General features: G+C 46.0%; 1 protein-coding gene and 1 non-coding gene across 3 annotated transcripts in view; both read left to right on the forward strand.

Moving 5' to 3' along the window:
• Nucleotides 1-26,569, forward strand: part of hs1bp3 (HCLS1 binding protein 3) — a 206,074-nt gene that overhangs the window by 24,051 nt on the left and 155,454 nt on the right. Inside the window, exons 1-2 of one of the 2 annotated variants that reach the window (XM_070885079.1) lie at nt 20,896-21,066; nt 24,616-24,781. In XM_070885079.1, the coding sequence (XP_070741180.1) occupies nt 21,041-21,066; nt 24,616-24,781 (192 nt within the window). In that variant the 5' untranslated portion in view covers nt 20,896-21,040. Of the gene's footprint in view, nt 1-20,895; nt 21,067-24,615; nt 24,782-26,569 lie in introns of those variants that run through there. The other variant, XM_070885081.1, reaches the window with a different exon arrangement.
• Nucleotides 20,668-20,749, forward strand: trnas-aga (transfer RNA serine (anticodon AGA)). Its single transcript has one exon. It is a non-coding gene; the product is annotated as a tRNA-Ser (tRNA).

A 26,569-nucleotide genomic window follows, 5' to 3' on the forward strand; every position in this document is an offset into this window, starting at 1 on the left:
TATTGGCATTTTATTATAGCTTCACAGCATATTGTGTGGAAGAGATGGAGGTGAGAAAATACAATCAGGATGAAATTGCCCTGCGCTTCGATTGGGAGCAGTAACCTGCTGGGGCTGGGACTTCCTGCGCCCGGTGCAGAAGTCCCATCCCGGCCGTTGAATTGGGCTTACCGCCCCTTAAAGGAACTGGAGTGCAATCTCGGTGCTCCACTTCATTTCAGGGTGGGACCAGCAGCACTAAAGGGGCGAGATGTTCAGCGCTGCGTGGATGCTCTGCGTAGCACTGATGCACTTCAACGCTCCTCCTCTTCGCTTATAGGAGAGGGCCGCCGTGCACTCTGCAAGGCATCTGATGGCCTCTTCTGGACCACCAGGACAGCGTGATACCGGGCCTGCAGCCCGGCACCCAAATCAGAGTGCTAGGTTGCACGAAGACGGCCGGGACCACACTAGGGGGAAACCAGTAGAGCTGACCCGAGAGTCGGCAAAACGAGGAAGATGGTGGCGTGGATGCGCTGGCGACTTCCCCTTTAACTTCTGCTCTCTGAGCAGATGTCGGCCATGACCCACGAAGATGGCACTGGCACCCGCTTGCTCCAGCCTTGCGGGCCGTGGAGCAATTTCCCCTGCGTGGTGCTAAGGGGTCATTGCCGGTTGCACAGCGGCCTGGGGCACTACCCACGGGGCAATTTCCCGGGAGCCGAGAGCCGGTAGCGCCCCCCCTCCCCGAGCAAAAGGTGTCTTGTGCCATATTAGTGTTCCCCAGAGATCAGGGCCGGATTAAGGACCTGATGGGCCTGGGGCAAACTGATCCAAATGGACCTAGTTATGTTTGTTCATGTTCATTACAGTATGTATATGATTCTGATTTCGTGTATGAAAACATAGGCCAGTATATTCAACAATAAAAGCCTTTATTCTGTTTCAAGTAGGTATACATTCTGGTTCTGGTAACATTGCAATACTGGATTCCGATACATATATGCAAATTTATCTCGATAACATGTGAAATAAAACAGGCTAGTACATAGTCTGTTCTGTATGTAGGTACATTAGTGTATATGGGTATATAGGTATAAAAAAGTGAATCTATTTTCCTCGGTCTTGTTTTTCCTCTCATTGTCTATTTTATTCAATCTATTTGTGAGGCCTTATTTTTTTTCCTACTTTTATTTGGTGGGCCTATACTCTTTAGTGGGCCTGGGGCTGCAGCCCCGTCTGCTCCATGGTTAATCCGCCCCTGCTGGAGGTGTTAACAGGCCACTGAAAAGGAGCAATTTTGCTCCCAACATGTTTCATAAGGTTAGACGTACAGAAATATAGTAGCAGAAGGAGATTGTATTGAAAAAATGTGGAGAGAACTGAGTAAATATATTATTAGTCCTCATCTCTCTTATCTAGAAGGAAGATAGCATGCCAGGAGATCTCAGAGATGCCGTAATCATGATTATCTTCAAAAAAGGGGACAAGTCCGACTGTGGCAACTACAGAGTAATCTCCCTGCTGTCGGCCATTGGAAAAGTCATCGCAAGAATCCTCACAACTGTCTTCTCTCCGTGGCTGAAGAGCTCCTCCCAGAGTCACAATGTGGATTCCGTCCACTAAGGGGTACAATGGACATTATCTTCACTGCGCGATAACTACAAGAGAAATGCAGGGAACAGCACCAACCCTTGTACATGACCTTCTTTGATCTCACAAAGGCCTTTGACACTGTCAACCGTGAGGGTCTATGGAGCATCCTCCTCCGTTTCGGCTGCCCCCAAAAGTTTGGCACGATACTCCACCTGCTTCACGACAACATGCAAGCCATGATCCCGACCAACGGATCCACCATAGACCCAATCTACATCCAACCAGGGTCAAGCAGGGCTGCGTCACCGCACCAATGCTCTTCTCGATCTTCTTTGCTGTAATGCTCAATCTCACTATCAACAAGCTCCCCGCTGGAGTGGAACTAAATTATAGAACCAATGGGAACCTGTTGCACCTACGTTGCCTCCAGGCTAGATCCAAGGTCGTCCCATCCTCTGTCATTGACGTACAGTACGCAGATGATGCTTGCAGATGCACACATTCAGAGACCAAACTCCAAGCCATCGTCAACACCTTCACAGAGGCGTACAAAAGCATTCGCCTTACACAAAACATCTGTTAGACAAAGGTCCTCCATCAACCTGAAGCCGCCACACAGCACTGCTCCCCGGTCATTAAAATCCATGGCGCGGCCTTGGACAACGTGGACCATTTTCAATACCTCGTGAGCCTACTGTCAACAAGGGCAGACATCGATGACGAGGTTCAACACCGGCTCCAGGGTGCCAGTGTAGCCTTCGGTTGCCTGAAGAAGAGAGCGTTTGAAGACCAGGACCTCAAATCTAGCACCAAACTTATGGTCTACAGGGCAGTAGTGATACCTGCCCGCCGATATGGCTCAGAGATGTGGAATATATACAGCAGACACCTCAAAGTGCTGGAGGAGTACCACCAGCGTTGCCTCAGCAAGATCCTGCAAATCCCCTGGGAGGATTGACTCACTAACGTTAATATCCTCGATCAGGCCAACATCCCCAGCATCGAAGCACTAACCACACTCGACCAGCTCCGTTGGGCGGGCCACATAATCCGCATGCCCGACATAAGGCTCCCTAATCAAATGCTCTATTCTGAACTCCGAGCCCCAGGTGGGCAGAGGAAAGGCTTCAAGGACACCATCAAAGCCTCCTTGATAAAGTGTAACATCCTCACTGGCACCTGGGAATCCCTGGCCCAAGACCACCCAAAGTGGAGGAAGATCATCCGGGAGGGCACTGAGCACCTCGAGTCTCGTCACCAAGAGCATGCAGAAATCAAGCACAGACAGTGGAAGGAGCATGCAGCAAACCAGACTCCCCACCCATCCTCCCTTTCCTTCAACCACTGTCTGCCCCACCTGTTACAGAGACTGTATTTCCCGCATCGGACTGTACAGCCACCTGAGAACTCACTTTTAGAGTGGAAGCAAGTCTTCCTCGATTTCGAGGGACTGTCCATGATGATGCTGATTATTAGTTGGCAACCTCTATCAACCAAATTGAGTAACATAAGAACTCGGAGTGGGCCATTCAGCCCCCGAGCCTGCTCCACCATTCTACCACAACTTCAATTATCTGCACTATCCCGTATCCCTTGATATCCAAGAATCTATCGATCTCTGTCTTGAATGCTGCTTGGACTGAAAAGGCGAAGGTGGTGGTAAGCCATTTCATACAATTGAGTGGCTTGCTAGAATATTTCAGAAGGCAGTTCAGAGTCAACCACATTGCTGTGTGTCTGGAGTCACATATAGGCCAGATCAGAAAATTTCCTTCCCTAAAGTGCATAAGTGAAACAGGTTGGTTTTTAATGACAATCCAATAGTTTCATGGTCACCATTAATAATACTAATTTTTTTATTCCAGATTTATTTAGCTGAACTTAAATTCCCCAGTTGCCATGGTTGGATTTGAACTCACGTCACCAAACCTCAGAAATACTAGCCCAATGACATAACCACTATGCCACCATATCCCATATTAAGAACATATGAACAATAATGGACAAATAAAGACCCTCTTGTCCATCCAGCCTGTCCCACTCAATTACAATACCTTTTGCATCACAATATATACACTCCACCCCTCCCTAAGCCATGTGCTCTCCTGGGAGAGGCGAAAAACCAGTTAAAACGCAGGCCAATTTGGGGAAAAAAATCTGGGAAATTCCTCTCCGACCTATCTAGGCGATCGAAACTAGTCCAGGAGATCGAAACTAGTCCAGGTTACTGCACAAGTTAAAAGCTCTCGAGGTTGGGGGTAATACATTAGCATTCTTAGAGGATTGGCTAACTAACAGAGAACAGAGAGTCGGGATAAATGGTTCATTTGCTGGTTGGCAACCAGTAACTAGTGGGGTGCCACAGGGATCAGTGCTGGGACCCCAACTATTTACAATCTATATTAACGACTTGGAAGAAGGGACTGAGTGTAATGTAGCCAAGTTTGTTGATGATACAAAGCTGGGAGGAAAAGCAATGTGTGAGGAGGACACAAAAATCTGAAAAAGGACATAGACAGGTTAAGTGAGTGGGTAAAAATTTGGCAGATGGAGTATAATGTTGGAAAGTGTGAGGTCATGCACTTTGGCAGAAAAAATCAAAGAGCAAGTTATTATTTAAATGGAGAAAGATTGCAAAGTGCCGCAGTACAGCGGGACCTGGGGGTACTTGTGCATGAACCACAAAAGGATAATATGCAGGTACAGCAAGTGATCAGGAAGGCCAATGGTATCTTGGTCTTTATTGCAAAGGGGATGGAGTATAAAGGCAGGTAAGTCTTACTACAGCTATATAAAGTATTGGTGAGGTCACACCTGGAATACTGTGTACAGTTTTGGTTTCTATACATAGGAAAGGATATACTTGCATTGGAGGCAGTTCAGAGAAGGTTCACTAGGTTGATTCCGGGGATGAGGGGATTGACTTATGAGGAAAGGTTGAGTAGGTTGGGCCTCTACTCATTGGAATTCAGAAGAATGAGAGGTGATCTTATCGAAACGTCTAAGATTATGAGGGGGCTTGATAAGGTGGATGCAGAGAGGATATTTCCACTGATGGGGGAGACTAGAACTAGAGGGCACGATCTTAGAATAAGGGGCCGCCCATTTAAAACAGAGATGAGGAGAAATTTCTTCTCAGAGGGTTGTAATTCTGTGGAATTCACTGCCTCAGAGAGCTGTGGAAGCTGGGACATTGAATAAATTTAAGACAGAAATAGACAGTTTCTTAAACGATAAGGGAATAAGGGGTTATGGGGAGCGGGCGGGGAAGTGGAGCTGAGTCCATGATCAGATCAGCCATGATCTTATCAAATGGCAGAGCAGGCTCGAGGGGCCATATGGCCGACTCCTGTTCCTATTTCTTATGTTCTTATTATAACTCTGGCATTGAATTCCCTGCAGTACCTGCCTTCTGTAAGAGGTGATCTCTGCCCCAGCCAGAACCAGGTCCAGCTCTCGCTTGAAGGAATTCAGTGAATTAGCATCCATTGCACAACGTGTAGAGTCCCAGCTCTTTTAGCGTATCTTGATAAATGTAAGAGGGTACCAGCGGGACAAAGGTTAAAGTGCTGGTTCCTACACTGGCCCATAAGGAGGTAAAAGGCCTCTCTTCGGCCTTGTACCAAGGCTCCAGAAGTTATCAATTCAATAATATTCCGACAGGATACGATGTGAGAACCTAAACAGACATTGATAAGACCTTACGAAGAGGCTCGAGGCGGACTCACAGGCACCAAGGAGAATCAACAAATTCTGACCTAATGAAGTCATTCTAGTCACGGCCTAAAGTGGTCACGAGGGTCTTGGCCTGTCAATCCAAAGTAGCACTAATAAGGTAGTCCAATTAGAGAAGTAGCTCTGATAAGGTTGTTCAATTAGAAATCTAGGGAGGTCTTGTCCGGGAACAGAGGGGTTTTGAAATGTATAAAAGTTGTATGATTGTGCTGTTCGGAGAGCATCTCCACACACAGGCGGTTGTGATGAGGGATGTTCCCGGACGTTCGTAATAAAGATCATTATACTTTGCCATCCGTCTCTGTCTGCTAACTTCGAGAATTGCTACGTGGGGCTGGGGCGAGCATCGACCCTCTATATCAGTGGGCCCGCTCGTGGGAAAAGAAGCCTTCCTTCTCCCCCATCAACAATAAATAAGATGTTTTATACTGGGAATTAGTCTAGTAATTGTCCTCTGCATGCTTCCAAAGCCTTAACATCACCCACTATGTGAGGAGACCAAAACTGGACACAATATTCCGCAAGTGAGGCCTGACCAAGGTCTTGTACAAGGACAAAATAGTATAGCTTGCCTTGTACTCAGTTGTCCTATGAATGCACCCCAGCACTCTATTTGCTCTAGCTATCACTTCATGGCATTGCTTATGTACCTTTAGAGATGCATGCACTAGAATGCTCAGAGCTCTTTCTTTCTCCACCTTCTTTAATGCTTTTTCCTGAAGGACGTATGAATGTTGAACATTTGGTCTGCACACATGCATAACACTGTACTTATCCAAATTAAAGATAATTTGCCAGTCATGAGCCCAATCTCCCAATATATTAAGATCCACCTAAAGCAAACGAGCATCATCTATGTCATGTATGTACATGCTGTTTGTAGCCAACAGATGGTGTCATTGCTGGAGGCCATTGAGCAGCACGCATATGGTGCTGCTCTGGTATAAAAGGCCAGCCATTTTGTGAGTCAGACACTTTGGGCCTAAATAAAGCAGAGCCAAGGTTGTACTCTGCTTAGTTAAACAGTACTCAGTTTGAACCTTTATTGCATACATAACATTTGGTGACGAGAATACAAGAACCTTTGTTTGCAAAATGAGCACGATTGGATTTTTAGAGCGAATCGTGGAGGGAGAAGATTGTGCAGACTTTGTGAGCTGTTTGAACTAGTACTTTGTGGCCAAAAAGATGGAGGGGGTCGACGATGCAGATCGGCGCGGGCCGTGTTCCTCACTGTGTGCGGTTCAAAGATCTACGGTCTGATAAAAATCTACTCATGCCTAGTGATCCAACAGAGAAAACGTACAAGGAGTTGTGTACATTGGTACGGGAGCACCTTAAACCATCATCATCTCGAGAAACAGGTTTTATACACACGTTCGATCGGAGGGCCAGAGCGCGGCGGAATTCGTTGCCGACCTGAGATATCTAGCGGGACCGTGCAAGTTTGGGATGGTGTTGGCAGACATGCGGCGGGACTTCTTTGGTATCAACCACGAGGTGATCTTGCACAAACTTCTGGCGGTGGAGGGGTTGGATTTAAAAAGGGCCATCCAGATCGCTCAACCATGTATGACAACGGACAGGAGTCTAAAGCAAAGAGCGGTGAAGAACCGAACTGCGGCAAGTACTGTAAATGCGATTGATTCGGCGTTCGGCACAGCGGCACATGGCAGGGCCTATCCGGCTGCGTTCGTGAAACCTGTGGCTGCCCAAAATCCGCCAGCGGGAATGTATCCGACTTCTCCGTGTTGGCGTTGTGGGGGAAATCATCGGCACCAGCAGTGCCAATTTAAGCAATATACTTGGTTAAGTGGGGCATCTCCAGCGCAAGTGTCCGCAGTTGAGCAAGCGAGCTGCGACACACCACATGGAGGATGAGAGCCAGACTAGTGCGGATCCGGATACGCAATCCGAGATGCCAGAGGAGAAAGTGTATGGACTGTATTCCTTCATAACCAAGAGTAAACAAATTTTGATTAATGTGAAGTTTAACGTGATACCGATATCGATGGAACTGGACACAGGTTAGTCAATCGATCATGAACGAGAGGGCATTTAATAAGCTGTGGGATACTAAGACTGTGAGGCCCAGGCTGAGCCCTGTTAATGCCAAGCTGCGCAGGTACACCAAAGAACTGATAAAAGTGATTGGCAGTGCACAAATTAATGTGTCTTATAATGGTGCGTTTCACGAGTTACCGCTGTGGATTGTTCCAGGCAATGGCCCAATGCTGCTTGGCAGGAGCTGGTTGGATAAAATCAGATGCGACTGGAACGACATAAAGGCATTGTCATCGGAGGAAGATACATGTGCCTAAGTATTGAGCAAGTTCCCCTTGCTGTTCAAACCAGGTATCGGCAACTTCACGGGAGCCAAGGTGCAGATCCACGTGGACTCAGATGCAAGACCCATCCATCATAAAGCTTGGGCAGATCCGTATATGATGAGGGAGAAGGTTGAAATTGAATTGGACAGACTCCAGCGTGAAGGGATCATATCACCAGTCGAATTTAATGAATGGGCCAGCCCCATTGTTCCTGTGCTGAAAACTGATGGCACAGTCAGAATCTGTGGAGACTACAAGGCTACGATCAACAGGGTTTCGAAACAAGATCAGTACCCGTTACCAAAGGCCGATGACTTGTTTGCGACGCTAGCCGGAGTGAAGTCGTTCACAAAACTGGACTTGATGTCGGCTATATGATGCAGGAGTTGGTCGAGACATCGAAGAGACTTACGTGCATTAACATGCACAAAGGACTGTTTATTTACCACAGGTGCCCATTTGGAATTCGCTCTGCTGCAGCAATATTCCAGAGGAATATGGAAAGTCTACTGAAGTCCATTCCCAGAACCGTCGTGTTCCAAGATGACATCCTGATCACCGGTCGTGACTCCAAGGAACATCTGAACAACCTGGAAGAGGTTCTACTGCGTTTGGACAGAGTAGGACTCAGACTTAAACGCCCGAAGTGCGTCTTCATGGAGGTCGAATTCCTCGGGAGGAAAGTTGCCGCTGATGGCATCAGACCTACTGATGTGAAAACCAAAGCCATCGAGACTGCACCTAAGCCGCAGAACGTTACGGAGCTGCGTTCATTCCTGGGTCTACTCAACTACTTTGGTAACTTCCTACCTAAATTGAGCACCTTACTTGAACCACTGCACATGCTATTGAGAAAAGGCAACAACTGGGTGTGGGGCGCATTGCAAGACAGAGCCTTTGAGAAAGCCACCAATTTGCTTTGCTCGAACAAGCTGCTGGTACATTATGACCCATGTAAATGTTTAGTTTTGGCCTGTGACGCATCGTCATATGGAATTGGTTGCGTATTACAACAAACCAATGAGTCGGGGAAACTTCAACCTGTCGCGCATGCATCAAAAATTTGTCTAAAGCAGAAGGAGCCTGCAGTAGGCCCAATCTACTCAACCTTTCCTCATAAGTCAACCCCCCCATCCCCGGAATCAACCAAGTGAACCTTCTATGATTTGCCTCCAAAGCAAGTATATCCTTTCGTAAATATACCAAAACTGCACGCAGTATTCCAGGTGTGGCCTCACCAATACTTTATATAGCTGTAGTAAGACTTCCCTGCCTTTATACTCCATCCTCTTTGCAATAAAGGCCAAGATACCATTGGCCTTCCTGATCACTTGCTGTACCTGCATACTATCCTTTTGTGTTTCATGCACAAGTACCCCCAGGTCCCGCTGTACTGCGGCACTTTGCAATCTTTCTCTATTTAAATAATAACTTGCTCTTTGATTTTTTTCTGCCAAGGTGCATGATCTCACACTTTCTAACATTATACTCCTTCTGCAAATTTTTTTCCCATTCACTTAGCCTGTCTATGTCCTTTTGCAGATTTGTTGTGTCCTCCTCACACATTGCTTTTCCTCCCATCTTTTGTATCATTAATAAACTTGAATTATAATAGCCTGGGTCTCCAGATCTTCACCAGTGTATGCGTTTTTCACTCACTCTGCCACCCCCTGTCCACCAGAAACTGACCTGGAGTTAAAATCGATTCCTTGGAAGAGCAGGTTTTAAAGCAACTAAAGGTCTTAGATGTAATGTATTTGCTTCATGGGTTCTTTGCTTAAGAATTCATAACAACACATTGCCATTAAGAACTAGTTGGTTTATTAGCAAAGGTTTAACAATCACACTACACATTACCAGTTCATCTACCAGACTCACAACCACCTGCCTCATCATGGACACCCTGAACCCAACTGGCTGGGGTTTTATTGAGTCTTGTGAACATCACTTGACTGGATAGCCACTCACAACTCAATTAACCAGTGATCAAATTCAAAGGTGCATACATTACATTAGGGAAATTAACTGTCAAACTATATTTAAAAATGGAACACAAAAGCAAAATATTATGAATGCTGGCAATCTGAAATAAAAACAGAAAATGCTTGAAATACTTGGAAACTCAGGCAGCATCTGTGGAGAGAGAAACATAATTAACGTTTCAGGTCAATGATCTCGCGTCAGAACTGGAAAAAGTTAGAGATGCTTAAAAATGGAAAAATGAAAGTAAAATGTAATGGATTTATGGCTACTATGCCAGATGAGGAATTAAAGTATATATTCTGTTTAAAAATGGAAAAGCATAGCAAAGCACAGTGTACCATAGTGCTTTAAAAAGATGGTTAGAAGGAAACTATAAAAAAGCAGAAAAAGATACAAGGAAGCAAAAATGGGCAAGAATGTGAATCATACAAAAGGTAACTAAGGAAAGCTAAAAAAAAGTATTAGAAAAAGTAAATAGAGGGGCAAATTACAGAGAGCAGCAAGTTGGATCCAAAAAAAATTACGTTAACAGTACAATGAAGGTCAAAAGACAAGTGGATCCATGAAAGGATAAAACTATTTAGGATATGGTCAAAGGACTTATTTTCCTCATTAGCACTTGGGAAGATTGCATTAAGACCAATTGGACAAGGGGGATCATACGGCAGTAATGAACTCCAATTTTTTATGTTTGGAAAATGGGGCTATTTCCATTATGGACATGTGATTCTTGATGCTCAATCCTCATCTATAGATGGTGTAGCCAAAGTGGGGAACCTAGGGACTAGCTTGGAGGTGATGAGGGAGCAGCCAATAAGGGAGGGGGATTGGTGGAAGCCAGAGATGGAGGATTGGGGCAGATGAAGAAAGGAAGACAGAGGTGCAACAAGAGAAAAATGATTGGGTGGCAGTCAGAAAGGGGCATAGAGGGAAGATAATGGAAGAGTAAGGGGCTACCAAAGAGGAGGTAATGAGAGGAAACTAAAGAGGCAGATGTAGGGAGGCAGCCATTGATGAGGCATGGAGGAGCAGCCAGAGTGAGGCATTAGCGTAGTTAAAGAGGGGCGATGAGGACAGCTGAGAGAGGATGGACAAATACAGAGAGAGGAGCAGCCAGACAGGGGGCAGCCAAAGAAGGAGAATAGTGGGCAACCAGAGGAGAGCTACATAAAGGAAATGGGGGAAATAATGAGACAAGGGGGCAGCCACAGAAGTGGGTAGGAGGGTGCGGCCAGAGAACATAGGGGCACAACTGGAGAGGAGATGTTGGGTCAATAGAAGAGGGGGATGGAAAGGAGTGAGGGGGTCATGCAGATGGGGAACAAAGGTCCTGCCTGGGATATTAATGGTTTAGGTAGAATGATATATCAGTGAGGAAAGGGGATGAGATGCAGTCCAACATATAGGGGTGAGACAGTATTGCAAAGGGAACGTGATGGAAGGAACAATGTGTTTGGCATTAGTGACAGCCGTGGTAGCTAGGAGAGATGGTAGGAGTGAAGCAATAGTAGAAATAGAGAGAGAGGAAGAGTGGTGGGAAAGAATGAGCACAACACAGGAGCCATAAAATAGATGTGAGGAGCAAGAGGAGGGCAGGCAACACAGATGCAATGGGGAGGTTAGGATATAGGGTGTGAAAGAGTGGTTCAAAATGCTCAATGACATATTATGAAGAGGTAGCGATAAAGAAGTCTGCGCTCTCATCACATCCTGCCCATGACAAGTCAAAACTTTCCTTAAGCATGTGCCGCATCCTTCTCCCACCCATTAACTTAAATCTGCTGTACGTCTCTATCTCGCTGCACCATGCCACCCCACTCTAATATACAAATATTTTGTATCGGTCTTCATGGAGGAAGACACGAAAAACATCCCAATAGTGGATAATCAAGGAGCTATAGGGAGGGAGGAACTTAATACAATCACTATCATTAAAGAAGTAGTTGTTATGTATTGTACCTGTAACCTGTATAACACCTGACCACCAGAGGGCCCACCTGTTGGAGTCCCAAGGGATCCCAGCATCCCTTGGGAGCACGGTATATAAGCAGGCCACCCACGAGGTACCTGCACTCTAGAGTCTTATTAAAGGAGTGAAGGTCACAGTTGCTCATTGTACACAGTACTCAGTTTCATCCTTTATTTTGAGTGTACCAATTGGTGACGAGGTAACGAACAACCGCGCGAAAATGCAAAGAACAGTCGGTATCCTGGAGAAGTTCTCAGAAGGGGCGATTGGGAGGCCTTCGTGGAGAGATTTGACCAATACTTCGTGGCCAATGAGCTGGAAGGGGATGAGAACACTACCAAACGAAGGGTAATCCTCCTAACCATCTGTAGGGCAACAACCTATGGCCTCATGAAGAATCTCCTAGCTCCAGCAAAACCAACAGAGAAATCCTATGAAGAACTGTGTACGCTGGTCCGGGAGCACCTGAATCTTAAGGAAAGCATTTTGATGGCGAGATATCGGTTCTACACGTGTCAATGATCGGAGGGCCAGGAAGTGGCGAGATATGTCGCCGAACTAAGGCGCCTCTCAAGACATTGTGAGTTTGAGGGATTCCTAGAACAAATGCTTAGAGATTTTTTTGTACTGGGTATTGGCCATGCGACAATCCTTCGCAAACTGTTGACTGTAGAAACTCCGAATCTAAGTAAAACCATAACGATAGCCCTGGCATTTATGTCCGCCAGCGACAACACCAAACAGTTTTCGCAGAGTAAAGAAATTTCGGCCAGTACTGTGCATAAAGTAACGTCCGTTTCGAGCAGAAATGTATATGGCAGAACATACACGCTGGCTGCTGTTGCCCCACCTCAGATGACCAAGAGTCCGTCATCAATTGTTAATGTGAGGCAATTAACACCTTGTTGGCATTGTGGAGGTGATCATCGGCCCCATCAATGCCGCTTCAAGCACTATGCATGCAACGGCTGCATAACAATGGGACACCTCCAACGAATGTGCAGGCGAGCTGCAAAGCCTGCAAACCATTGCGTTGCAGAGGAAGATCGATCCACTGTGGATCAGGCTAAATTGGAGACTCGTACCGAGGAGGCAAAAGTGCACGGGGTACATACATCCACTACGAAATGTCCACCAATAATGTTGAAAGTTGAACGGGACACGGGTGCAAGTCAGTCCATAATGAGTAAAAAGCCTTCAACAGGCTGTGGGGCAAAAAGGCACACAGGCCCAAGCTCAGCCCCATTCACTCCAAACTAAGGACTTACACCAAGGAAATAATCCCTGTAAGTGACAGTGCAGAAATCAAAGTCTCCTATGACAGAGCAGTACACGAACTCCCACTGTGGATGGCCCCACATTGTCTGGCAGAAGCTGGTTGGGAAAAATCCGCTGGAACTGGGACGACATCCGAGCACTTTCGTCGGTCGACGACGCCTCGTGCCCAGGTTCTGAGCAAGTTTCCATCATTGTTCGAGCCAGGCATTGGAAGCTTCTTGGGGGCGAAAGTGCGGATCCATTTGGTTCCTGGTACATGACCCATCCACCACAAGGCATAGGCGGTACCGTACATGATGCGTGAAAAAGTGGAAATTGAGCTGGACAGGTGCAGCGAGAAGACATCATTGCACTGGTGGAATTCAACAACTGGGCCAGTCCTATTGTCCCGGTACTCAAAGAGGACAGCACGGTTAGAATTTGTGGGACTATAAAGTAACGATTAACTGTTTTTCCCTGCAGGACCAGTACCCGCTAACCAAGGCAGACGACCTATTTGCGACCCTGGCTGGAGGGAAGACGTTCACCAAGCTGGACCTAACCTCGGCCTACATGAGGCAGGAGCTGGAGGAGTCTTTGAAAGGCCTCACCTGCATCAACACGCACAAAGGTATGTTCATCTATAACCGGTACCTGTTTGGGATTCGGTCGGCCGTGGTTATCTTCCAACATAGAGAGCCTGCTAAATTCGATTCCTTGCACCGTGGTCTTCCAGGACAAGATACTGGTTACAGGTCGGGACACCATTGAGCACTTGAAGAATCTGGAAAAGGTTCTTAGTCGGTTGGATCATGTGGGGCTCAGGTTGAAACGCTTGAAGTGTGTTTTCCTGGCGCTGGAGGCCGAGTTCTTAGGAAGAAGAATCGCAGCTGACGGCATCAGACCCAACAATGCCAAGACGGAGGCCATCAAGAACGCGCCAAGACCACAGAACGTGACGGAGCTCCGGTCGTTCCTGGGAATCCTAACTATTTTGGTAATTTCCTACTTGGGTTAAACACCCTGCTAGAACCCCTACATGCACTACTGCGCAAGGGAGACAGTTGTGTATGGGGGAATTCAAAAGAGGCTGCCTTTAAGAAAGCCAGAAATCTGTTGTGTTCAAACAAACTGCTTGTCCTGTATAACCCTTGTAAACGATTCGTGCTAGCTTGCAATGCGTCGTCATACGGGGTGGGGTGTGTGTTACAACAGGCTAACGAATTGGGGATTTTGCAACCGGTTGCTTATGCATCCAGGAGTTTGTCCAAGACCGAAAGGGCCTACAGCATGATTGAAAAAGAGACTCTGGCGTGCATTTATGGGGTAAAAAAAATGTACCATTACATATTTGGTCTCAAGTTTGAGCTTGAAACTGACCACAAGCCGCTCATATCGCTGTTCTCTGAGAGCAAAGGGACTAATACCAATTCCTCTTCTCGCATCCAAAGATGGGCACTCACGCTGTCAGCATACAACTATGTAATCTGTCACAGATCAGGCACAGAGAACTGCGCAGATGCTCTCAGTCGGCTGCCATTGCCCACCACCAGGGTGGAAATGGCACAGCCAGTGTACATGCTCATGGTCATGGAAGCATTCGATAATGAAAAGGCCCACGTTATGGCCTGCCAGATCAGGACCTGGACCAGCCAGGATCCTTTACTGTCCTTGGTAAAAAAAACTGTGTCCTCCATGGAAGCTAGTCCGGTGTCCCTGCGGAGATGCAGGAAGCGATTAAGCCATTCCACAGACGCAAAGATGAGTTGTCCCTGTAGGCGGACTGTCTGTTGTGGGGCAATTGCGTGGTCTTACCCAAGAAAGGCAGAGATACGTTCATATGTGAACTGCACAGCACCCACCCAGGCATTGTAATGATGAAAGCCATAGCCAGATCCCATGTGTGGTGGCCCGCATCGACTCAAATTTATAGTCATGCGTGCGCCAGTGCAATACTTGTTCTCAGCTGAGCAAAGCATCCAGAGAGGCTCCGCTAAGTTTGTGGTCGTGGCCCTCCAAACCGTGGTCGAGGATCCACGTGGACTATGCGAGCTCATTCCTAGGCAAAATGTTTTTGGTTGTCGTGGATGCTTACTCAAAATGGATTGAACGTGCAATAATGTCTGTATGCACGTCCACGGCCACTTTTGAAAGCCTACGAGCCATGTTTGCCACGCACGGCTTGCCTGATGTCCTAGTCAACGACAATAGGCCGTGCTTCACCAATGCTGAATTCAAGGAAGTCATGACCCGCAACGGGATCAAACACATCACATCTGCCCCATTCAAGCCCGCATCCAACGGCCAGGCAGAAGGGGCAGTTCAGACCATCAAGCAAAGCTTGAAACGTGTGTCGGAAGGCTCCCTGTAGACCCGGCTGTCCCGTGTGCTGCTCAGCTACCGCACCAGACCCCACTCACTCACCGAGGTTCCCGCAGCTGAACTGCTCATGAAAAGGGCGCTAAAAACAAGGCTCTCTCTTGTCCACCCTGATCTCCATGATCACGTAGAGGGCAAGCGGCATTAACAAAGTGTGTACCATGACCACGCAAATTTGTCACGCGATATTGAGATCAATGATTCTGTGTTTGTGCCCAATTATGGACATGGTCCTAAATGGCTCACTGGCACGGTTAAAGAGGGGAATAGGGTGTTTCAGGTCAAATTGACCAATGGTCAAACGCACAGAAAACACTTGGACCAAATCAAATTGCGGTTCACCAACAGATACAAGACACCATCAACTTTGACCCTCCAACACACACACAAGTGGCAACTGACATCATGGTTGACCACGAAGCCAAACTCACCATCCCCAGCAACCCGGCAAGACCGGCTGCCCAGCAGCCCAGTGAAGAACTAACCAACTCACCCACACTCACATTTGTACTGAGACGATCGACAAGGGAGCAAAAAGCCCCAGATCATCTCACCTTGTAAATAAGTGTACTGTTGACTTCACGGGGGAGTGATATTATGTATTTAACCCCTTGTAACCTGTATAACACCTGACCACCAGAGGAGCTACCTGTTGGAGTCCCAAGGGATCCCAGCATCCCTTGGGAGCACGGTATATAAGCAGGCCACCCACGAGGTACCTCCACTCTGGAGTCTTATTAAATGAGCTAAGGTCACACTTGCTCATTGTACACAGTATTCAGTTTCATCCTTTATGATGAGAGTGCCAGTAGTATTCGGTAAAATAATGGGACTAAAGGCGAACAAGTCCTCTGGACCAGGGGTCTTAAAAGAAGTGGCTGCAGATATAGTGGATGCATTGGTTGTAATCTACAAAAATTCCCTGGATTCATACTCCCATGTGTCTACCTGTGTTCGCAGCTCATCTGCCTTATTTGCTATACTCCTTGCATTGAAGTATATACCACTTAGTACTGCCAGACCTTCTTCTTTCCTCAGTCCTTCAAATTCACTTTCTACATTTTTGCTTTCCAATTCTGGCTTTACTCCCCCTGAATCTATTCTCAGGTTCCCATCCCCCTGCCAAGCTAGTTTAAACCCTCCCCAAGATCAGTAGCAACCTCCCCCGTGATGCAACCCATCCAGCTTGTACAGGTCCCATTCTCCCCCAGAAGCGGTCCCAATGCCTCAGGAATCTAAAGCCCTCCCTCCTGCATCATCTTGGATGAAGGGACCAAGTGTAATGTAGCAAGTTTGCTGATGGTACAAAGATGGGTAGGAAAGCAAATTGTGAGGAGGGCACAAAAATCAGCAAACAGATATAGACAGGCTAAGTGAGGGGTAAAAATTTGGCAGATGGTGTATAATGTGGGAAAATGTAGGTTATCCACTTTGGCAGAAAAAAATTGAAAAGCAAATGATATAATTTAAATGCAGAAAAATTGCAAAGTGCATGAAATACAAAAAGTTAGTATGCAGATACAGCAAGTAATCAGGAAGGCAAATGGAATGTTGGCCTTTATTGCAAATAGGTCCTGCTGCAACTGTACAGGGTATTGGTGAGGCCACACCTAGAGTACTGCGTACAGTTTTGGTCTCCATATTTAAGGAAGGATATACTTGCATTGGAGGCTGTTCAGGGATGGTTCACTAGGTTGATTCCGAAGATGAGGGGGTTGATTTATGAAGATAGTTTGAGTAGGTTGGGCCTATACTCATTGGAGTTCAGAAGAATAAGGGGTGATCTTATTGAAACATATAAGATAATGAGGGGGCTCGACAAGGTGGATGCAGAGAGGATATTTCCACTTATTGGGGAAACTAAAACTAGGGGGCATAGACTCAGAATAAGGGGCTGCCCATTTATAATTGAGATGAGGAGGAATTTCTTCTCTCAGAGGATTGTAAATCTGTGGAATTCTCTGCCCCAGAGAGCTGTGGAAGCTGGGTCATTGAATATATTTAAAGCGGGGATAGACAGATTTTTGAGTGATAAGGGAATAAAGGATTATGGGGAGCAGGCAGGGAAGTGGAGCTGAGTCCATGATCAGATCAATCATGATCTTATTAAACAGTGGAGCAGGCTCGAGCGGCAAAATGACCTACTCCTGCTCCTATTTCTTATGTGCTTATGTTCTTATGTTCACCATTCCACACAACCCCACACTACACATTGTTTTCTTTTTGTACTCTAGCACCAGATTTTTGTATTACTTTTTGGATCCAACGGCTATTCCTTTTTTTTGTAATGTTGCTCCTGGGGTTTAAGTCCTGCCCCTACTTTTTCTGATTTTTCTATTGCCACTCCACATTTAGAACATAAGAACATGAGAAATGGGAGCAGGTGCATGCCATCTGGTCCCTCGAGCCTGCTCCACCATTCAAGACGATCATGGCTGATCTGATCTTGGCCTCAACTCCACTTCCCTTCCCGCTCCCCATAACCCTTGACTCCCTTATCATTCAAAAATCTGTCTATCTCCACCTTAAATATATTCAAAGACCCAGCCTCCACAGCTCTCTGGGGTAGAGAATTCCTAAGATTCCCGACCCTCTGAGAGAAGAAATTCTTCCTCATTTCCATTTTAAATGGGTGACCCCTTATTCTGAAACTATACCCCCGAGTTCTAGATTCCCCCACGAGGGGAAACATCCTCTCTGCATATACTCTGTCACGCCCTCTAAGAATCTTATAGGTTTCAATAAGATCACCTTTCAGTCTTCTAAACTTCAATGAGTAAAGGCCCAACCTTTCTTCAGATGACAACCCCTTCATCTCAGGAATCAACCTCGTGAACCTTCTGTAAATTGCCTCCAATGCAAATATATCATTCCTTAAATATCAAAACTGTACGCAGTACTCCAGGTGTGGTCTCACCAACACCCTCTGCATTTGCAGCAAGACTTCCCTACTTTTATACTCCACCTCCCTTGCAATAAAGGCCAACATTCCATTTGCCTTCCTAATTACTTGCTGTACCTGCATACTAACTTTGTGTTTCATGTACAAGGACCCCCAGATCCTTCCACACGGTCTGATAGGGTGCTGGAGGCAGGGTGGTGGAGGCAGGGTGGTGGAGGCAGATTAAGTCGTGGCTTTCAAAAGATAATTGAATAAGTACCTGAAAGAAAAAAAATTGAAGACCTGCTGAAAAAGCGTGGGGAGTGGGACCAGCTCTTGTGCTTTTATTTTTGTCACTGCTTGTGTTCCTGGTATTTGCATCTTTAGTCCCTTTCCTGAAGTTTATTTTTTACTTGTAGTATGTTCTTATAATTTCTGTTCTTTTTCAGACTTAGCTGTTGGTGTTTGCATTTTGTTAAAGTGTGCTCGTGCTTTTATTAGTCCTACTGCTGTTATTTATGTACCTTTTATACTGTTACTCCCAGTGTTTCTGTTTTTAACTAACTCTGTGGGTTCCTATTAACTCTTGCTTGCACAGCTAATTTTTTAAGTACAGTTCTCCTGTTTGGTTTCTGTCCTACTCTTGTGAATAGTTTTTTTAGAGTCAATCCAGATGTTTAAGGCGTAATTCCTAACTATTTCTGTTTTTGTACTTGCATTCCTAGTATTTGTGCTATTGACTACAGATCTACACTGCTTGTTAGATACCATGCACTTTTTTTGTCTTGCTCCCTCACTCGCATTTTTTTTAACTACACTCCCGATGTTTCTATTTTTCAGCGCTATTACTGTTTTTTTAAATTATTGCTCTTCTTTTTAATCCTGCTGTTGGTTTTGTACTTTTTGTACTTTTTGAAAAAATCCATACACCATTTAACCTACTCAGACTGTCCTCTCTAATACTTCTAAACATTGGCCCCCAAATTCCTGGGTTGGGGGGGGGGGGTGTAAGCCACAGTTTACGCATTTGTTCAGGCCTAAGAATGGTGAGTGGACTGCAATACTGTGCTCATCTTCATGAATTATTTTCGTCTATTTCCTGGCTTGAAGCCTCTAGAGCAAAAAAAAAACGTAACTTGGATCTCTATGAGCAGCATGCTGTGCTAAAAAGCTGATTTCTACATCTCTGTTGTTGAAAATGGTGGCTGGTGGAGTGATCGAAGAATGCTTAGAGACATATGACAGAAGGTTTATATACCCACAAACTCACTGAAGGCACATTGATTCCCAATTCTCTGTCTCCAAATGCCAAGTCAGAATTGATTTGCTCAACGGCTAAAGGGATCATAGAAACATAGAAATTAGGTGCAGGAGCAAGCCATTCTGCCCCTCGAGCCTGCACCGCCATTCAATAAGATCATGGTTGATCATTCAACCTCAGTATCCCTTTCCTGCTTTCTCTCCATACCCCTTGATCCCTTTGGCCATAAGGGCCATATCTAACTCCCTTTTGAATATATCGAACAAACTGGCCTCAACAACTTTCTGCGGTAGAGAATTCCATAGGCTAATCACTCTCTGAGTGATGAAGTTTCTCCTCATCTCGGTCCTAAATGGCTTACCCCTTATTCTTAGACTGTGACCCCTGGTTCTGGAACTCCCCAGCAACGGGAACATTCTTCCTTTCTCTAACCTGGCCAATCCCGTCAGAATTTTGTATATTTCTATGAGATCCCCTCTCATTCTTCTAAACTCCAGTTGATACAAGCCCAGTTGATCCAGTCTCTCCTCATATGTCAGTCCTGCCATCCCGGGAATCAATCTGATGAACCTTCGCTGTACTCCCTCAATAGCAAGGGGTATGGAGAGAAAGCAGGAAAAGGGTACTGAGGTGAATGATCAGCCATGATCTTATTGAATGGTGATGCAGTCTCGAAGGGCCGAATGGCCTACTCCTGCACCTATTTTCTATGTTTCTATGATGACAGCAGCACAATGAAAAGACTGCAGTTAACTGTGAGCATGCTGGTGTAGGATGAACATGTGTGTATTTTACTTGTATCTTATTAGTTTTGTGATGGGGTAATATGCTACTTCAGCTGTATTTGCTGGTTGTTTAAATAATGTTAGTTATTTTTTAGAAAAAATATGCAATACAATTGTTGGGTGCAAGAAATGAAAAAAGCTACATTCTGTTCCAAAGATGATAGTATCTGAAATCACAATAGAAATTAGTGAAAATAAACATTACAGGAAATGGTTAAAGAAATGAATACAGAGCTAATTAATATTGTATCAAACAGGGGTTAAAACATTTGAAAGTATCTTCATAAATGAAAGCCATGAAGAGAATGACAGGATAGGTGGGGTGAAGTTCAGCTCAGTTTAAGTTGTGATCGGGAGCAGTCGCTGCACCGTCCGATCCACAAATAGCAGATGCAGATATCAGCTCTTAAATGCGACTAAAAATATTGATACAATTTATATAAAATAACATTGCGAACGACATTCAATCCCAGAGGCAGTGGATAAGCCGGCAGTGGCGCAGTTTTCTTCATGTAGTCGTGGCCGAGTGGTTAAGGCGATGGACTAGAAATCCATTGGGGTCTCCCCGCGCAGGTTCGAATCCTGCCGACTACGGTGAATTATTTTTGATATGGAAGCAGACTTGCGGAGAATTAAATGTCAATCCATTGAAGGCAGCGGATGTTCCCGTGTCGCGGTAAGTAGCTTGTGATTTGGTTATTTTTTTAACGAGGTGTTGCTGGGTGCGGGTTGCGCCGACCTTCGGCGCTGGGTTGGGCGCTCCGCGGGTCCCGTGACTTGCAGAGGCGGCGGAGCAGTAGCGCAGCGTACTGACAACTCGCTCCGCCTGACAGTGCGCTCAACGCCGAGCCTCCGCTCCCCAACAACTGCAGGGCAAGCGGCGACATGCCCGAGGGACTGATCACATCCAGGTAGGGAGAAGGCAGGCAAAGTTCGTGGAGCCAAAACTTCACACACCTCCACCCACTCACTCCGTCCCTCGGCTTGCGGAGCCCGCTTTGCAGCAGTAGCTCGCACCGCCGCGCCTCCTGCCTTCCTCGCCCGTGCACAGTCTCCGGTGACTTTCTGAAACATTCCGGTGTTGCCCCCTTGTCAGTGTAGCTGCTTATTGAGGTTGGGGCATTGATAACATGTCGACAGGGTGAGGCGATGATGCAACTTGAGCACAGAAGTCGGAAGTTCACTTCCTGGGGATAGGGGAGGAGAGTTCTCTGTAAAATAAGCTACTTAAATGTTGTGTTATAATGTTGGGCGCACCCAGTCCAGCCCAGAGTGTACATGGATCTGTAGCACACAACAACTATTTTCACATTAAATTTGTACTCTCGCTAAGGCCATGGGATGGCTGGTGTATTAAATTGGAAAATGTCACATTGGTGCAGTAGGGGGTGATCTTCAGGGTTTGAACAGAGACAGCTTTACTCTGTGGGTGTATTTATATTGTGAGTTTAGTGTTGCTGCAAAATTAAACTTGGCATTTCAATCAGCCCCGACCTGGTTCTGGAACGAAGTAGGCGTGAGATTCCGTGGATTCTGGTGCCCCCTCCCACTTCTATTTGACTCAACATGGTGTATTTCTGGTTATGGCATTGTACCTAGTTTGCAAACTTGTGGTGCCTGTTGGACCCACTGGGCATTTTTTAAACCAGTCAATTGATCTTAATTTAAGTGGTCAGAATCATCTCTCTGTTCTCTAATTATTTAACTGTTGGGAGCAGAACTCTGTGTATGCATGTAAGCATGGTAGGTGGGAAAATGATTATTCTAGACCAATGAGCATGGAAATAGGTTTTAAGTATATTAATGGTCTGGTTGTACTAGTATACAGAGATGGATTGTCTTTAGCATTGATTTAACACATGCTGGTATCACTTGGTAATGGACTTTGTCATGTATGTAACCTTCATGTAACAACACTGTAATATTGTATATATTTAAGAAATGCACACATTGACCACAGGGGGTGAACTTGTGGGAGACACTCCTCACCTGGTCATCCAGGTATATAAAGGGAGGTCCCACGCAGGGTCATCACTTCTTGGTCCTGTGAATAAAGGTGCAGGTCACAGAGTGACCTTGTCCATAGAATGTGCCTCGTGTGGATTTCTGGTATTGTATAAGGATTTTACAGTGGCGACGAGAAACGGGAGTCAACGACCCACGAGAATGACCACCGGTAGCACAGAGGAACGGTACTGTGTTGGTGAGGACTGGGACGATTTCATTGAGAGGCTTCAGCAGAGCTTTGTCACGAAGGACTGGCTGCGAGATGCAGCGGTCGACAAGCGAAGGGCTCATCTACTGACCAGCTGTGGATCTAAGACTTGCGCGCTCATGAAAGACCTGCTAGCACCCGAGAAGCCGGCAGACAAAACCTTTGAAGAGCACAGCAAGCCAATCAGTGAGCACCTCAAGCCGGCGAGCAGCATACACATGGCCCGACATATATTTTATACCCACTGACGTCGGGAAGGACAGAGCATACCGGACTTCGTTGCGGACCTCCGGCGCTTGACCAGCCTCTTAAGTTCACAGACGCCTGCAGGGGGGAGATGCTAAGGGATTTCTTTATTGAGGGCAACGGTCATGCTGGGATTTTCAGAAAGTTAATTGAGACCAAGGATTTGACCTTGGAAGCGGCGGCGTTGCTGGCTCAGACTTTTATGGCGGGGGAGGAGGAAACCAAAATAATATACGCGCGCAACCCTGACTCCAATGTGGCGATGGATCAGGGGGTCAATATCATAAACGCGACTCTGAGCCTAGCAGGCGGGCAAGGGCAGTTCGACACACCCCAGGCAGCAATAGACCCCAGGACAGGTTTTCAACACAGACAATGGCAGGCTGAACGGACATTTACGCCATTCCAGTGGACAATGCGTTCTGGGATGGGGCCATTGACACCCACTGACAGGGTGCTCAAGCAGTCAAAGGGACAATCAGCAAGGAATGCCTGGAAACAGCTCTTTTGTTCACAACAATGGGAATCTCAGTTCATGCTGGAGGTGTGGGGGCAGACATGCTGCTAGGACTGGCAGGTTTCAACAGTTCGCCTGCAAAAATTGTAACCTCACTGACCATTTAGCCAGAATGTGCAGGAAGCCTGCGACCAGGCTAATTTACGAGGCGGATGGACCAGAAGAGGGGTCTGCGAGGCAGGATGACGTGTGGAGCAAATCAATGGACGCTGAAGTTCAGTGGGTTCATGTGGCAAACATTCACAGCTCATATACCAAAACGCCACCTATGATGATGAAGGTCCTATTAAGTGGCATCCCAGTACGCATGGAGCTGGACATGGGGGCCAGCCAGTCACTCATGAGCATGCACACATTGACCACAGGGGTTGAACTTGTGGGAGACACTCCTCACCTGGCCATCCAGGTATATAAAGGGAGGGTCCCACGCAGGGTCATCACTTCTTGGTCCTGTGAATAAAGATGCAGGTCACAGTGACCTTGTCCATAGAATATGCCTCGTGTGGATTTGTGGTATTGTGTAAGGACTTTACAGTGGCGACGAGAAACAGGAGTCAACGACCCATGAGAATGGCGACCGGTAGCACAGAGGAACGGTACTGTGTTGGTGAGGATTGGGACGATTTCATTGAGAGGCTTCAGCAGACCTTATCACGAAGGACTGGCTGGGAGATGCAGCGGCGACAAGTGAAGGGCTCATCTACTGACCAGCTGTGGATCTAAGACTTACGTGCTCATGAAAGACCTGCTAGCACCCGAGAAGCTGGTGGACAAAACCTTTGAAGAACACAGCAAGCTAATCAGTGGGCACCTCAAACCGGCGAGCAGCATACACATGGCCCAACACATATTTTATACCCACCGACGTCGGGAAGGGCACCACCATCACCATCTAGTTCTAAAATAGATTACTAACTCCCAGCTGCCTAAGTCAAATGAAGGATTGCACCTTTAACAAACAAATGGCTATGGGGCCAAAATTGTCGTTCCCCCTCCCCTCCCCCAAGCTCCATGGTGTGGATAGATCAAGCAGTCCTAAATTGTGGCGGGATAGGGTTTCCGTGCTGCCGCCCATCGGGCACACGCTGACCCCTCTTCCGACCGGCGGCGATGCCCTTTCCTTCCAGTGCGGGAAATTACCCAGCAGGAGTGGTGCCGCCCTGCGGGAAGCTGTGTGTGGCTGGGCAGTGTGTCCACCCTTAAAGTTGAGGGCATGCTGCTGGCACCTCCAGTTTGTTTTAATTGTCGGGCCGACTCCGAGGTTGGCCCGACATTGGAAGCCAACAGGCAGCCCGCTCTCAGTCTTGTGGAGTTCTTCCATACTTAACATTGATACTTGAGGCACAACCTGCTGTTGAAACTGTCTGAACGGTGTCATTAGATAGTTGTAATGTATGGTATTTGGGAGGCTTTTTTTAAGTGATGGTGACTCTAAATGCTTTCAATAATGAATCTTTTATTGTAATTTTATTTCCATTGTAGAGCAATCCAGAATGTGAATACTGGATTAGACTTGTCCGTTCCAGAGTACCAGGAGATCCATGGCAAGCTGATGTCTGGCCATGTGGAGTATCAGATTGTTGTTGTCACTCAACTGTCCTCCTTCAAATCTGCAAAGCACAAGGAAAAAGATGTTGTTCAGCTTGTGGTAAGTGAAGAAGAATAATTCACAACACACTTACTAAGAGAACACATTTCTGATTTTAATTGTGGAATAATCAAGTAAAAATAAAAAGGACATGCACCATTCGGTTAATGAGAACATTAGTTTAAAATGGCTATGCTCACGATACGTGCTCTCAGATACTCAGATATGTGCTTGCCCGTTGTTATGGTAAACTGTATTGGTTCAGTCACCTGATGGTTCCAAAGTCAGACCATTTTTGTCAGATTCTGTGACATTGTAAGTTGTACTTTAAGTGCTTTTGCCATAGAAATAGACACAAACTGGGTATTGCAATACTATTCTCTTTATGCTGTAAGTGTTTACTTAAATTTGTATCACTTCTAAAATTGATGGAGAGAAAGGTTAGGGATTAAAAAAGGAGGGGTGGTGGAAATTGCTGTTTTTAAAAAAAAAAGTAATATAGTGACTCTCAGATTTTGGACTTGCTGTGAAAGTGAAGGGATGAATAAAGGCTAAGTCCTCTTCTATAGGACGGGCAGGTCACTGAGCTATCCTCTCTTCCTGGATGTGGAGTGAGCCATTCCACCCCTCTACATCACTCAGATAGATGCATTGTGGCTCCTGAATTTACAATGCACACCTGCTCTGCCGGCTCATCCCTCATTTATGTTTACCCAGAGTGTTCGGCCCACTGTGCCTGTGCCGGCTCTTTGACCAGACCCAGGTCCCTGCTCTTTCCCATAGCCCTGCAAATGTTTTCCTTTTCAAGTATTTATCCCATTTCCTTTTTGAAAGTTAGTATTGAATCTGCTTCCACCACCCATTCAGGGAGTGCATTCCAGATCACAATAACTCACTGAGGGGGAAAAAAAATCTTCTCATCTTCCCTCTGGTTCGTTTGTCAATTACCTTAAATCTTACTGATCCTTCTGCCAGCGGAAGCAGTTTCTCCCTGCGTACTCTATCAAAACCCTTCATAATTTTGAACATCTCTATTAAATATCCCCTTGACATTCTCTGCCCGAAGAACAACCACAGCTTCTCTATTCTCGCCACACAATTCCCTTGTCCCTGGTACCATTCTAGTACATCTCCGCTGCACCCTCTACAAGGCCTTCACATCCTTCCTAAAATGTGGTACTCCACTGAACCCTTGCCACAGAATTTTAAAGGTTTTGTATAACTTCCTTGCTTTTGTACTCCGTCTCTAAAGCCCAGGATCCTGTATGCTTTTTTAACAGCCGTATCAACTTGTTATGCCACCTTCAAAGATTTGTGTACGTACACTCCCATGTCTCTCTGTTTCTGTGCCCTCTTTAAAATTATACCATTTAGTTTATTGGCTACATGAAAGGCATTCTATTGTACTTATGGCAGTTGCTGGAAGGCACCTTTTGGATTAACTCTGCTCTGTGAACTTACCTGATGATTATTTTTACTGTCCAAAGCTCATGTCTACCTGCTGCTGACTTGTACATGGTTTATACTGCCGAGAGGTTGCATTTTAGAAAAATCAATAGTGTTTTGTTATGTAAAATTATTTTGTTGGGGTAGGAAGAGAAGACACAAGGGATGGGTACTTTTTCTGGCAATATATGATTACTTAGAGCAAGCCATGTTAGGAACATTGAACATGGCTTCAAAAAAGGTCATCTCTTACACATTTGGTTATATTTTCTGAAGATGGTGGATGAGGGAAGTGCAGTAGACATTGTCTACTTTAGACTTCCAAAAACTTTTGACAAGGTGCTGCACAAGAGGCTTTTCTACAAGATCACAGCCTCTGTTATTAGTGGTAATATATTGAGC

Source organism: Pristiophorus japonicus, chromosome 7 (genome assembly GCF_044704955.1).
Source record: "Pristiophorus japonicus isolate sPriJap1 chromosome 7, sPriJap1.hap1, whole genome shotgun sequence".
NCBI lineage: Eukaryota > Metazoa > Chordata > Chondrichthyes > Pristiophoridae > Pristiophorus > Pristiophorus japonicus.